The sequence below is a fragment of the Callorhinchus milii genome, unplaced genomic scaffold, assembly GCF_018977255.1.
Source record: "Callorhinchus milii isolate IMCB2004 unplaced genomic scaffold, IMCB_Cmil_1.0 Scaffold1, whole genome shotgun sequence".
Taxonomy (NCBI): Eukaryota; Metazoa; Chordata; class Chondrichthyes; order Chimaeriformes; family Callorhinchidae; genus Callorhinchus; species Callorhinchus milii.
The window spans coordinates 38,524,512-38,540,479 of record NW_024704742.1 but is presented as its reverse complement, the minus strand read 5'-3'; the positions used below and the strand labels follow the sequence as shown (position 1 = coordinate 38,540,479).

The window sequence follows — 15,968 nt, the reverse complement described above, 5'->3', positions numbered from 1 at the left end:
TGAGGATGAGGATCTTGAAATCAATCCTCTGGGGGATGGGGAGCCAGTGGAGGCGAGCGAGGGTGGGAGTGATGTGGTCCCGAAGCCTGGTGCGGGACAGTACACGAGCTGCAGAGTTCTGAATGACCTGCAGCTTGTGGAGGGAGGTGGCGGGAAGGCCGGCGAGGAGAGAGTTCCCATAGTCCAGCCTTGAGGTGACAAAGGCGTGGACCAGGGTTTCAGCAGCGTGAGGGGTGAGGTAATGCCGTAGTCTGGCGATGTTCCGGAGGTGATGGAAGGCGGTGCCAGTTGTGGTGCGGATGTGAGGGAGAAAGGACAGCTCAGGGTCGAACAAAACGCCGAGGTTCCTGACTGGCTTTGAGAGGTGGAGAGTGCAGCCTTGGATGCTGATGGTGTCAGCGCCTGAGGTGCGGAGGCGCTGACGTGAGCCAATCAGGAGGGCCTCGGTTTTTCGCACGTTGAGCTGAAGAAAGTTGTCTCTCGTCCAGGACTCGATGTCGGACAGGCAGGCTGTCAGGACATCGGTGGTCGTGGAGTTGAGAGTAGAGGAGGAAAGGTAGAGTTGGGTGTCATCCGCATACATGTGGAAGTTAACTCCATGTCTGCGGATGATGTCACCAAGGGGGAGCATATAGAGGGTGAAGAGGAGGGGACCAAGGACAGAGCCCTGAGGGACACCACATGAGACAGTGCGGGGGGTGGAGGAGAAGCCATTCGTCGAGACGAAATGAAGACGGTGAGAAAGGTACGACCTAAACCATTCAAGGACAGTGCCTTGAAGGTTGAGGTGGGAGGACAAGCGGTGGAGTAGGATAGCGTGGTCGACCGTATCGAATGCTGCCGATAGGTCGAGGAGGACGAGGAGACAGAGGGAGCCCTGGTCACAGATGGTCAGGATATCATTGGTGACCTTGACCAGGGCAGTTTCTGTGCTATGGGCAGCACGGAAACCTGACTGAAGGGGTTCGAAAAGAGAATGGGTGGAAAGGAAAGAGCGCAGTTGGGAGGCGACAACTCTTTCCAAGACCTTGGAGAGAAAGGGGAGGTTGGAGATGGGCCGGTAACTTGATAGCTGCGACGCATCAAGGGAGGGTTTTTTCAGGGTGGGAGTCCGCCTCTCAGTTTAATGTCTCATGCAGCAATGCAGCTTACCCCAGCACTGCCCTGGAGTGTCAACCTAGGCTATGAACTCAAGGTTCTGATGTGGGGATTGAACCCACAACCTTCACTCAGAGGCAAGAGTGCTACCAACTGAGCCAGGCCAATACCTAAGAAATTATTTTAAATGACTATTCAACGGATTGTTGGCGGTTGATTGGCAAAATTCACAATAATCCATTGTGAACAAAATGATGTCTGAGGTTGTCAGCCCCACCTCGCCACCTGTGGTGCTGTTATATTGGTCTCCAGTAGTACCTGATTAATTTCCTCAGTGCACTGGAGATAGCAGTGTAACTGCTTCTTTTTACCCTTGGTGCACAGTCCACTTCCTCCACTTGACCGTACTGCCCTGTTTTAACCTCACTCCCCGGTGCTCACCTTCTCTGGTACACAACAACAGGGTCATCAAGGAGGTCAGTGACATCCAGACACTTCCCCTTCTCAGTCACGTCCGGGTGTTTTCGTACAAAGAGCCAACCGATGTGAGAGAAGAAGAAGCCACGGGTGGCATTGTGAGGGTCAGCGTCGGTCTCAGAATACTTGTGGTGCACTCGGTGGTCCCGCGACCACTCGTAAATATCATTCTGCAGGAGAGAAAGAGGGCAGAACCATTTAGGGTACAAAGATGATTATAAAACAGCAATTGCCTCATCGCAAAGTCACCAATCACATCACACAATGAGTTATTCTGAACAGTAGACACTAGTCCATCACAGCAGCTACTCTTCACCAACAATGTCTCGTAAACAGTGATGAACTAGCCTTTTGGGAATATAGAGATGGGAAGAATGTTGTTCTGGAGCCTGGGAGCGCTGCCTGTCCTTCAAACTAATTACCATGGCATCTTTAAAGTTCACCTGAACAGGCAGATGAGACCTTGGTTTAATATTTCATCCACAAGAGAAGATCACAAAATTGGTTTGGATGAAGAAGGCCCTTCGGCCCATCTGATCTCATTCCCTCACCCTAGTGTCCTCCCATCACAGCACCAAGTTATTTTTTAAATTAATCCAATGTCCTGGCCTCAAACTCCACTCCCTGCAAACTGTTCCACTTATTAATTATCCTATGGGCAAAGCAAACCTTTATGGTATCTGTCCTGAAATTGCCTGCTGCAATCTAGACTTATGTTTTATTGTTCTACTGTCTTGGTTCATGCTGAAGTATTGTTCTGGGTTCACTTTTCCAATTCCATTTAAAATGTTATATAACTCAATTATACCACTCTGTGTTGTCTTCCCTCAAGACTGAAGAGGTCCAGCTTGGCTAATGGTTGCTCTTAGTAATTCCTCTAACACTGGGGATCATCCTTGTCATTCTCCTCTTTGCTACTTCTAGGACCCGAGCAGCCCGCTTGTGTCATGGTGACCAGAACTGTATGCAATATTCAAGGTGAGGCCGGATCAGAACACTGAACAGGCTGAGTATGACGTCTTGCATCTAAACTCAACTGATTTAGCAACAGAGCCCAGCTTCTTATTTGCCTTGTTTATTGCTGCCTCACACTGTTTTGACACAGTAAATGATGAGTCAAACAACATCCCTAGATCGCTTTTAGCTTTCCCCTGGGAACCTTCCATCCCATCTATGTAGTACTTGTGTTTCCTAGTCTTATTACCTATGTCTAGTACTTTACACTTATGTATATTAAACTTAAATTACCTGTTATCATCTCATGTGCATACCCTATCAGGTTCTCTTTGTAGGACCTTTGCTATCGCCTCTGATTCCAGTTTCCCCCAACTTGGCGTCATCTACAAATTGAATTACAGTATTTACACTAGACAAGAAATCAGAGGGGTCCCAGTAGGGACTCCTGAAGGGCCCCACTTAATACCTAACTCCATTTTGACCTTGCTCCGCTAACAAATACCCTCTCCTTCTTTCCCTTCAGCCAATTCTGAATCCATGTCCATGTCTTGCCCTTGATACCCAGTGATCACAGTCTATGAAGGTATATTTCATATGGTACTTTGTCAAATGCCTTTTGGAAGTCTAAATATTTGATGTCATATGGCTTCCCAGAGTGAACTTGGGCTGTTACCTCCTTAAAAAAAAGTCTATGGTATTGGTCAGACAAGATCTACCATTTTTGAACCCAAGTTACCTGTCATTTATTTATTATTTTTATATAATCTGTCACTTCCTTTCCAACAATTGACTCAATAAATCTTTCAATTATTGAGGACAGGTTAATGGGTCTATAGTTAGAAGCATAGGAGCAGAGGAAAACAGGAACAATGAGGTCATTTAGCCCATCGAGCCTGTTCCACCAGTTTATTAGATCTTGTCAGATCTTTGAATCCCATTCCCCTTCTCTTCCCTGTCAGCACTTCATTAAAATATAAAAAATCCAGATAGTAAAATGTAATTTGCTATTATTAACTATTTTCCACAGATGTCAGGTGAGGTTTTGTTACTCTTATAAAATAATAATAATCTTTGCATTTGATATAGCGCCTTATCACGTCGTTGAGATGTCTCAAACAGCTGCACAGGATATACCCTAAATTGCACTGACTGTGTATTTTGTGGACGAAACACGGCAGCCAGTTGCACACAATAGTGTCCCACAAACAGCCATAGAGTGAAAACCTCTATTGAATATGGAAATAACATCTGCTTGCTTCATGTCCTTTGGAATAGAGAGTCATTCCATTCCAGACACAGAGTCATATGTAGAAATTCTCAGTAGTTTGGTTTCGAGTTGGAACTTTAAGCATGGTCCTGAGTTTTGCATGTGTCAGATACCCAACTGACCAACCCCTCCCTCCCCCAGCTGCAAGATGCCTATGAGCTCCCAGTCTAGTTAAGATGGTATCCCAAGCACTAAATGGTCAAGATCAGCAATGAAACAACTCCGACTTTGTCCACTAAAATCTAGTGGACAAAGTCGAAGTTGGATTGTTGGGGATTTTATACACACAAACAGTCTTTAGGAATAGATGGAAAAATTAGATGCTTCATAACATCTTCAATGTAATAAGCACATTGTGAACTTACGATTTTTCAGCAATTCTCCATTTTCTACAATTTAAGACAAAATGGTCTTAGTGGCTAACACTAGGTGGAAATATGGGCCTATTGAATATTACTGCCAAGATCAAGCCACATGCCTGCGTTGGTGTTTTTCTCCACATGAGCCAATCTAATCCCACTCTCCCACAGCCTTTAATATTCCTCCTCTTCAAGTATCTATGTAATTGCCTTTTAAAAGATTTTAAAGATTCAACTACAGACTCTGATTCTCTAGTCTCTCCCTTTAATGCAGTTTTCATTTTTTCTCCCTGGCTATTCTGGCTCCTGTTTGACAGTTGTGTTTTGTTCTGTCTCTTGATGTAGTATATAAGTCTGATCAAAAGGCAGGAGGACGTGACTGGAGCTGATATAACAGAGAACTAAAAGTCAAACTGTCTCAGGAACATAATTGTGGGGGTGGGAAGGTTGGGGGGGGTGGGATGGGGATTAAGTTCAGGGAAGGTGAAGGGCAGGGAAAGTAGGAGAGTGGCCGAAGGCACGGTCCAAGAGGAGGCAGCAGGTAGCGGGTTGGGGATTAAGCAGGTCGAAGAGATAGGGAGGTGCCAGGGCATGAAGGGATTTGAAGATGAGTGTGAGGATCTTGAAATCGTTCCATTCGGCAATAGGGAGCCAATGGAGCCTGCAATAGGGAGCTAGTGGAGTCTAGTTAGAACTGGTGTTATGAGGGTACAGAGTTTAGTACAGGTGAGTATGCGGGCGTCAGAGTTTGGAATTAGTTGGATTTTGTGGATACTGAGCTGGGGAGATTGGTGACGAAGGCATTTGAAAAGGCGAGTCAGGAGTTGACGAACGCATAGACGAGTGTTTTAGCTGCGTCTGGAGTAAGGTATGGTGGGAGGTGGACAATATGGCGGAGGTGGAGGAATCTGTTCCTGGTCAGGGACCAGATGTGGGGAAGGAAGTATAGGCTGTGAGTCGAACCTGATGCCTCGGTTACGTACCAGTTCAGTAAGTCTGAGAGATAGGCCAGGGAGGTTGAGGAGGTTCAGGGCTGCAAGCTGAAGACTTTGACGGGTGCCACGGAGTATGGCTTCCATCTTGTCGACATTTAGCTGCAAGAAGTTTTCGTTCATCCAGGCCCTGATGTCTGCCAGACAAGCTGACAGAACATCAACGGACCTGGAGTTGCAGGTGGTGGAGGGAGGAGAAGTAGATTTGTGTGTCATCCGCATATATGTGGAAGTTTACCCCATTGTTAGGTGGGACTCAAATCAGGTCTCACTAAGGTGGATGAGGGAGGAGAGGCCGGGGTCGACTGTGTCTCCAGGAGGAGAGTGCCTTTTCCATTCCAGACAGGTGACATTTCCATGTGTCAGTAGATATATAAGTACTTATATAGATACATGTATATATAAGTATACATATGTGGTACTCTCAGTCTCATTTGGATACTTTTAAGCATGGTGATGGGTTTCCACGTGTGTCAGTCACCCGGCTATTCAAAAAGAAGTATGAGTCTTGACAGCAAGTCAGGGCAGGTTATTTGATTGCATAGGACATCATGGTTACGTCCTGAGCTGCTATTCTCAACTAATAGCGTCCTGCCGACTCCCCCCCCCTCCACACACACATCGCAGGCACGTAATAAACATACATAAATACACACAAACACATATAACAAGCAGACACATACATGCACACGCACATCACTTTCCAGCAGCGTTTTTTGGGTAGGAATCATGACTGATAACAGGCTGACTCTCCCCTAATTCAGGAATGCTGAGGCCAATTGCAGCCGTCCATCCCACCTCCCCATTAAGATCAACGAATTCAACACTGGCGTGTATTAAAATTAGTAACCTGCGGTTCCTTATGTGCTGCACCAAGAGGGCCTTTTCACACTGCGCTTTCAGGGGTCCCCTAGCGCAACGACTGGAACATTGAGAAAATGTCCTTTTTTAAAATCAATAAAATATCTGAGATTTCGTTGTCTATATCAGTCATTTGCAGGACATTCCCGTGTGCAAATTGGCTGTTGGGTTCGTCTGCAAATACAATCACTACATTTTGAGATGTTCCAACGATGTGATAAGGCACTATAACAAACACAAGGATTATTATTGTTATTGTGCAATGATGGTAAAGGTAACTCCGGCCAGGACTCAACTGCTGCTGATTGTTTTTCCTCCTGTTTGATGAGTCACTCTGCACAGATCTGTTTGCTCTGCGTGACATGCTTTTGTTTCCATGGCACTTGGGACCATAGCATGCTATCCCGCCCAGAGAGCAGCAGTAACAAAAGGCGAGATAGAGCTCATAGGGACAATCAGTTTACTGAATTCAGACCAGCTATCATCTAGCAACTCAGAAGGAACTGAGAGCTAAGAAGAAGACTGCATTTGTTTGAGAACCATCTCAAAATATCTTAGTCCTGATGTTTCTCAGGTTCGGAATACCTCTCTGCCATAAACACTATTCTTCTTTGCCTAACAATAAATAGGAACCAAGTTGTTAGTCAATTGGTGGATTGCTTTCCGGGGGAAATCCCTTCAAAATAATCCCTTCAAAAAAAACATGGTCACTCAATCAACAACTGTTTGTGATACACTACTGTGTGCAATTGGCTACAACATTTCACCCACAAAATATACAAAAGTATATTCTGTGAAGTGCTTTGAAACATCTCAACAATATGATAGGCACTATATCAAATACAAGGATTATTATTTATTCCTGAAGGCATCTTTTTGTAGCAATAGCTCCCAGAAGTGTAGAGGCACAAGAGTTAGGATGAAGGAGGCCTTTTGGCCTATTTGATCTCATCCTTCTAGAACGCTGTCCTCCCATCACAGTGTTATATCAAACTGTTTCTTAAATAAGTCCAGCATCCTGGTCTCAACCACCCTTCCTGGCACCCATTTGTCATTAATTACACCCCGGGTAAAGGAAAACGGTCTATTGTGTGTCCTGAAATTGCCCTTTGCAGTCCTGAACCTTTGCTGCCTTACCTTATCTGAAAATAAACCAAAAGTCACTGTGTGTATAAATATTCGCCAAAGTTCTTGTCCCTTTAAAACCCAAGCCAATGAGAACAGGAATGAAAAGGATCAGCTGCTGTATAACCTGCACAGCGTGAAGACTATTAGCAATTGTGGCTTTTACATTCACGGCCCATCAATAATTTTGTACTCTGCTGCCACACTCTAGCCACTGCACTGAACACGATGAGAGACGGCTTTGACTGCTCTGTGGCAGACTATGCATCATGAACTGATGCTGGCTGCTCGGATCCATTGTGTGCAGACCAGACCCCTTGTGCTGGAAATCAATGGGTGCATTAATAAGTGTCAGCCTGGCTCATTCGGTTGCTCTCTCATCTCTCAGTCAGAATGTGGTGGGTTGAAGCTCCATGGTGAGGCATTGAGCTCACAGTCTAAACTGACAGTCCAATGCAGTGCTGGGGATGTGCTGCATTTTTGGAAGCGTCGTCCTCCGGGTGAAACATTAAACTGAGATTCTATCTGTCTGTGTAGATGGATGTTAAATATTTGAAAAACGAGTTTCTCCCAGTTTCTCAACAACACCGAAACTAAAAATTGGTTATTCATTACACAGCTGTTTGTTGGACACTGCTATATCCAAATTGGCTGCCACGTTTCTGTATAAAATGCACAGTCTCTACACTTTACAGTAAAAACCTATAAGGCGCTTTGAGATGTCAACTTGACAGGTGCTATATCAAATGCAAGGATTATTATAATTTATCATATTACTGTATTTTATTGCAATGATTATTATTATCATTGCCAAGACACGTCAGTGAGAGTGCTGCAAGAGTCCTAACTTCACCATTCAAAATACACAGTCATTACTTTACATATATTCTGTGAAGCGCTTTGAGATGTCTCAAAGACGTGATAAGGCACTATATCGAATGCAAGGATTATTATTCACCAGCTGTGATCCGCAGCCACAGGAAGTCCTGAATGTATTTTATGTCCAGTTAAGAAGCAGAAAACATGCTAACATTGGGTCCATCACATATCAAACACTACAATGGGAAATCCCACTACAAACACATTAAAGAAACAAGTTTATTGAAGTGAGAATGGTGGGGGGGAGGAGTGCGGGTATGGACTGCACTGTCAAAAAATGAAGGGCATTAGAGCAAGGCATTAGGTGGCCAGTGGGTTAGTACACTGATATCTCACCTCTGAAAACTGGGTTTCGAAAAATATTCATTCTTACATCTGCTACTGCAACAATAATGTCAAAACATGTCAGAGTGTAGAGGGAGCAGTAAAGATGAGAGCAAAACTGGTGATGAACATGGCAACGGAATGTTAGAATTGAGCTAACCTTTTGTGGCGGTCTTGGTAGTCTGGTTCCTGAGACAGACGGGCCCATAGAAACATAGAAACAGGAGTAGGCTATTTAGCCCTTCAAGCTTGTTCTGCTATTCTATAAGATCATGGCTGATCTGTACCTCAACTACAATTACCCCCCTTGCCCCATATTTTTTGATACCCTGACCTAACAAATATCTATAAACCTCAGTTTTAAAAATGTGAATGGATCCAGGATCCACAGCCCTTTGGGGGAGAGAGTTCCAGATTCTCACTACTTTTTGGGTGAAAAACTGCTTTCTGATTTCACTCCTAAATGGCCTAGCTTTAATTTTAAGTTTATGGCCCCATGTTCTGGATTCCCCACCAGAGGAAATAGTTTCTCTGCATCTACCTGATCAAATCCCTTTAGTATTTTAAAAACCTCAATCAGAGCACCTCTCAACCTTCTAAACTCAAGGGAACAGAGACCAAGATTATGCAATTTGTCCTCATAATTTAACCCTTTAAGCCCTGGTATAATTCTAGTGAATCTGCACTGCACCCCCTCCAGAGCCAATATATCCTTCCTGAGTTGCAGTGCCCAAAACTGAACGCAGTACTCCAGGTGGGGTCTGACCAAGGCTCTATACAGCTGAAGCAACATTTCTCTCCTTTATATTGCAGCCCCCTTGAGATAGCCAACATCCCATTAGCCTTTTTGATACCTATGAGCTTGTTTTTAGTGATTTGTGTATGTGGACACCCACATCCCTTTGCTCGTCCACAGTTCTTAGTTTCTCACCATTTAGAAAATATTGCGCTTTGCTATTTTTAGATTCATAGTGGATGACCTCACACTTCCCCACATTTAATTCCATTTGCCACAGTTCTGCCCACTCAATCTGTCTTAATCTCTTTGTAACTTCCTGCTCCCATCTACACAATTTACTGTGCAGATATAAAACCCTCTATTCCTTCATCCAAGAAATTTATATATATGATGAAAAGCCGAAACCCCAGTACAGACACCACTTGTCAGGTCCCATGAACCAGAGAACATTTCTTTTATCCCTATTCTTTGTTTCCTGCCTCACAACTAATCACCAAGCCACGTCGCAAGGTTACCTCCGATTCTATGCACTTTTATTTTTGCTAATAACCTCGTGTGCGGAATCTTATCAAATGCCTTCTGAATATTCATGTTTCCAACATCCATAAAGACTCTCTCATCCACCATGTTCGTGACCTCCACAAAAAATTCATTTATATTCATCAGACATGACCTACAAATCCACAAATCTCTTTGATTAGCTCATACTTGTCCAAGTGATTGGTCACTCTGTCCCTGATGGGAGACTCCAGTAACTTCCCCACAACTGAAGTTAAGCTGACAGATATCAGTTCCCTGGTTTCTCCCTCCCTCCCTTCTTAAATAATGGAGTGACATTTGCAGTTTTCCAATTGCAAAATTGGAAAATGTTGTACTCCAACAGTACTCCAGAGCACTACTGATGACAACACAGCCAGCCTGGCTTATCGGTCGGACTTGGAGGAGCAGACCCGTCACTGGGGCAGAGATTTATCACACTCAGTTCCTCTTAACCCTACAAACCAAATCCCTAATGGGTAGAGTAGTCCCAGCTGGCCAAGCAGTGGGAATCTTATCAGATAGTGCTTTTAATGGCAATGTATGCGGTCTTAGCTGGTTAAACTCCAGCAGTACCCCAATGCACACTCTGGAGCCCCAAGCTTTGGCTCCTGCCATCTTGTATCTTATTCTCTCCAGAATTAAGTAAAGAGAGAGGTCCATATTCTATTCCAGACAACGCCATAGATGAAACTGTAGGTCTGGTTTGGATAATCTAAAGCAAGGTAATGGGTTTTGGCCTATGTCAGATACCTCAGTGATCAAACCAAAGGGATCAGTGCTTTTACTTTTATGGAGAAAGTGTTGCAGCTGTTGAGTCTATAAAACCATGGTAGTGTGAATGGGGTTTGAATAAGGCATAGGGACCGCTGAGCAAACCAACCGACCAACTGATTGAAAACAACCGCAGGTGCCTGCAATCTCTGTCAGAAGTAGTGAGTCTTGTCTGTCTCTACCAGGGATGGTGCAGGCTGCTGAGCCTTTCTCCTGTATTAACAAACCATGATTCACGAACCAGGTCTGCCTCTGTGTTCCTTCGGCAACTGTCTGGCTCTGATGGTCAGTGGTGCAGTTACAATATTCATGAGAAGGAAAAAAAGAAAGGCATCAAAGGAGACCTCTTTTAAATCAGATTTATTGTTGGATTAACTGATGTTTTGTTGGCTGATTGCTATAAATCCAATCAATCCCCTGAGTTATTGTCTGACTCCTACTCACAGTGAGTCAGAGCCAGACAAACCATAGAACAATGTCTGACTCAGTCGGACCCAATTTTGTTGTTGTGTGTTGGAGGCTGTTCAGCACATCATTCAGTGATCCAATCCACTCACTGCCTCCAGCACAGACAACATTTGATGCTGACATAATACAAGGATATTACTAGGGAAGCCGACTGCAATGTTGGAGTCCCCATTTTCTCTGTTGTGCTGGTAGAAAAGCTGAAAATAGAATCAGAGAGTGAAAGGTGTCTTTCTCTGCATGCCTTTAGCACATGCTGCTATTAGATATTTCTGGCCAATATTCTCTTCTCCTGTGGGTGCTAACTCCTGCTGAGATGGAGGTGCAGACACCTTATAATAGATTCCCAGCACAACATTGCTTGGTAGCAATCATTCCCAGGCTCTCTGGTGCTAACTGAGAACAGAACAGGATTAGAACCCACTACTTTCCAGTCTAAGGACTTAGCACTTTATTTGGTGATGCCAGCTCAGTTCTTCAAACACACCTCTGGGTCAGAATGTTATGGCTTCAATCCCCCACCCAACACCCTGTCCTCATCAGACTCCACTGTTTACCTGTCTCCCAGTGGATTGACTTCAAGATCCTCACTCTCGGCCACCAGTTCCCAGACCCCCTTGCCCCTCCCTACCTCTGTGACTCAGTCTCCCTCTCCTGCTCATCCCTCCACTCAGCAAACTCAGGATTGCTGTACATCCCTCACCTCCTCGTCCCAACACCAGCGGCCACGCTTTCAACCACTATACTCTGTACTCCCACTTTCTGGAAAGTCTTCTCTAATTCCTCCACCTTGCTTCCCTCTCTATCCATCTTCAAAAGCCTCCTGAAAATCTATTTCTTCAATTCTGCACATAATTTCCTCCCTCCCCTGCCAGATAATGACAAGATTGTGCTTAATCATGATGCTGTCCTCAGTCAAATAGTCTACCAATACTTTCTGCCTAGGCTCACAATGGAAGAAATGGTTACTTGGGCAAAGTATAAGAATGTGCCTCGTGCCATGGGAACCACACTCCTGTTTTATTCTCAAGGATAAAACAGTAATCATTTCAGGCAGAGTTGAACTTTAAACCATCGAGTCTATCCATCCAACCTCCCAAAAATTTCCTCCAACATTTCTGCATCTTTTGATGTCACCATTGCTAGTTGATGTTCATACCAGTTGATCTTTATGTTCAATATCAAAGTGTTTACAGATTGTCCAGTGGATATATTTAGCTACATTTTTATGTTGATTCAGATACTCTGATTGTGCTAGGGCTAGACATGGTGACAACACGTGGTCTACTGTTTCTGGTGCTTGATGACATATTCAGCATTTCAGCAAGCTGATCATGCATAACTTCCTTCTCCCATTATTATTGCTTTTATCATCATCCAATAATCCCATATTCTTTTAGGACAAAACAAGGGGAAAGTGGAGGAAATTGGATGGAAAAAAAAACATTCTCACCCCTGTTCTTGTCCCAATAGAGAGAAACTAATGTGTTTCAAAGGGGAATCTCTTCTCAAATTTGACTCCCAGTTACAGATTTGCTTGTTGCTGAAGTACTTATGTCGTTGAAACAAATCGTTGCTCTCCTGAAGCCTAGAGAGTGTGGGGAAGGGGAAAGGGATTGTGCTTCCCTGTAACAAGATATTGGATCAGAGTAGATATTGCGGGGATATTCTCCTCTTGTTGTTAGTTATTAATTTTAATGTTGCTCCCAAATTCACTGTCCTTTAGTGTTGTACGCTTATAATGAAGAAATTCCAGAGCATTACAAGCGACTTTAACCACTGGCTGAGACTGTCGAATACAGAATGTGTGGGACATTGTATCATAAAAAGCCTGAGGCTGATTTGTACAGAAGGCAATGATGTTATTTCGAATGGGTCTTGTGTAAGTTTAGATCAGTTGGTAGCATTCTTCTCTGGGTCAAAAAGTTAAGTTCCAGGTCTACTCAAAACTTGAGCTCATAGTCTAGCTTAACATTTCAGTGCAGCACAAGGGAAGTGCTGTAATGTTAGAGGTGTCATCTTTTGAATCAGATATTAAACTGAGATCCCACCTGTCTGTTCTTCGGGTGGACATAATAATAATAATAATAATAATAATAGTGATATAGTCCCTTATTGAAACATCTCAAACTGTTTCACAGGATTTACTGCAAAGTGTTGTGACTGTGTATTTCTTTTAGATGTTACAGATCCCATGAAATGATTTGAAAAAGAAATTAATGTAATTTCTTCCGGTGTCCAACTATCCTCCAGATAAAATAATCATTAACTTCTTGGCTGTTTGGGTGCAAAATGGTTGCCACATTTAAAACCACAACACGTGTAAACAATTACTTGTGAAGCACTTTGAAACATTTCAAATGTAATATGCAGAGCCATAAAAATGCAAGTTCTCTCTTCCTAACTGGACTGTGAGCAATGGTATGGGGAAGACTGTTTTTCATATGTCTCAAGATGCACCTTTTTGACCACACTTTCGGTCATCTTTCCCCTCCGCTCCCTTTCCCATCACCAGCTTGAGTGCCCAGCCAGGAGTGTCAAGCGTTTTAAGACATCCTCCTAACATGAAAGGTGTTATATAAATGTAAATTATATTGCACTGTATTCCCTTCCACTGCCTCTGTATACAGTCTGTAATAAGGGAGTGTATTTTTTGTTGCTCTTCTTCACACTGTCACAGTTGTGCACTGGCTCTGTCTATTAAACTGATGATTATTGGAGTTAGCACTCATGTCACCCTCTTACAGGGGTCAGCATTCTATCTGTCAACAGCTCCATTCGTGTTTTACAAGTCCTCTGGGGACAAGTGAGCACAGGCCAATAACCTTGTACACTTGGCGTGAACGTCATAGATGCTGGTGATAGCTGCACTTGAATGTACCCACAATCGCACAAAGATGTACTACTTTAGATGTACATTAAACCTCATTGTGAATATTGCTTTAAGGGAACCCACAACCGAGGATCGGTACAATTCGCCTTGTTAAAGGGATAATCATCATCATAATAATAATCCTTGCATTTGATACAGCGCCTTATCATGTCGTTGAGGCGTCTCAAAGCGCCTCGCAGAATATACTGTAAAGGGAATTGACTGTGTATTTTGTGGGAAAAACATGGCAGCCAATTATGTGGCCCTGTCACTGATGAAGTCGGAGAGTTTCAGAAAGCACAGAAAGTGCCAGATACACGGGACATCACACTACTGGAACTCAGCCTATCTCCTGCAGTCATGGTGCTTTGCAATTATCACATTTTACAATATTCTGATCACCGCAGATCCTGATTCCAGTCCTCAGAGTACACAATAAAAGAGCTTGCATTTTTACAGTGCAAGTCGAAACTTTTCAAAGTCCTTCACGGGTACTGTAATTGCTGTTAAGCGTAGTGACTGATTTATGTTACTTGCCTGTCAGACTTCAGCTCTAACTTTCTTCAGTTGAATGTTGACAAGACAGAAGTTCTCCTGCTTGGCTCCCGTCAGCGCCTTGCTGACAGTATCGAACTGCATGGATGCACACTTTACCTCTCGAGCTAGTGCAGAGCCTCAATGTCTTGTCCCAAATGTCCTTTAAATCCCATATCCATGCTCTGACTTGCTCAACTTTCCACTGCCTCCAAAACATTGGTCGCTCTGCTCTACCACCTTTCCCCTTGGGCCACTAAGACCCTCATCCAGGCCTTTATCACATCCAGGTTTGACTATGCCAATGCTGTGCTTCCTGGACTCCCCAGCTCTCACACAAGTTCTGACTATCCAGAACTCTGCTGCCCACATCTTGTCCCAAGACTGGCTTCACAAACCTATCACCCCCATCCTCGCTTGGCTCCATTGGCTCCCCATCCCCCAGCGGACCAAGTTCAAGAACCTTGTTCTCGCCTTTAAAACCATCCACACTCTGTGACCTCCTCAAACTCCCTTTTGCTCACATCAGTCAGCAAGTACTGGCCTGGTTCCTGATCCCCGCTCTACCCGCCCCACCCTTGACAGGCGAACTCTTGACAGGCGAGCTATTCTGCACCGTCTCTGGAAATCTATCCTGGAGTCCCTCCGACTTCCTCCCTCCCTCCCTTCTTTCAGGTCAAAATTTACCTCTTTGACAGTAATTTTGGTCATCTTTCCCCTACCCACCCTCTCGGCACCTAACCTCAGACTGGGGCCTCAACCAGCACTGTGAATGTACTTTGGGACGTCCTCCTGACATGAAAGGTGCTATATAAATCTAAATTGTGTTGTATGTAGGCTAATGAAGCAGCCATAGGGTGAATGATCTGGAGGATTGTTCATCAAGTCTGTCCTGTATGGCAGGTGTCCCAGACAGCTGCAACTAGGACACTAAACATAGCAGTGCATATGATAATAATAACCCTTGCAATGATTTGGCACTATATCATGTTGAAATGTCTCAAGCACTTCATAATGTTTTTGTATAATTGCTTGTTTTTGCATCCATTTTGTTCGTAGCAATATCCCGCAGTGATGGAGTGAATGACCATTTTTTTAACTTGGGGAATTGTTGGCTACAACATCAGGACAAACCTGCTTTTCTTTCAAATAGGATCTTTGAACATGGAATCTTTAACATCCAACTGAACAGGTAGACTCAGTTTAAATGTCTCATTGGAAGGATGGCACCTACAACATAGTGCTTTCACAGCATTGCTTAGGAGTGTTAGCCAAGACTATGAGCTAAATGTCTCAATGGGTTGTCACAGAGCACATAACTGGCCATTTTTTGATGCAATAGATGGTTGCAGTTGTCTAATGACCAGCGTTTTTCAAAACCAGAGATTTTAATGGCTGAATTCAAAGAATCATAGAACGTTTACAGCACAGAAGGCCATTCCTCTCCCCCACCCAACCCAATCATGTCTGCATTGGTGCTCATCCCCCACTGCTCCCCACATAACAACTTGCATTTATATAGTGTCCTTCACGCAGGGTAGCATCTCAAAGTGTTTAACAGTGGCGGAGCCTGATACCAAGCTGGGGGAGGAAGGAGGTGAACATAACTCACTGAGCGGAGGCGGTGGGTGCTGGAGTAGGCAGTAAGCAAGTCGGAGAGCTAGGGAGATGCCAGAACATGAAGGGATTTGTAGATAAGTATGAGGAT

The 15,968-nt window shown here is 44.1% G+C and overlaps 1 protein-coding gene across 1 annotated transcript in view; it reads right to left on the bottom strand.

Annotated features, from left to right (window-relative positions):
• Positions 1–15,968, bottom strand: part of LOC103175777 (stearoyl-CoA desaturase 5) — a 36,488-nt gene that overhangs the window by 6,785 nt on the left and 13,735 nt on the right. The window contains exon 3 of the mRNA XM_007888963.2: positions 1,540–1,745. Coding sequence (XP_007887154.1) covers positions 1,540–1,745 — 206 coding nt within the window. The remainder of the gene's footprint in view (positions 1–1,539; positions 1,746–15,968) is intronic.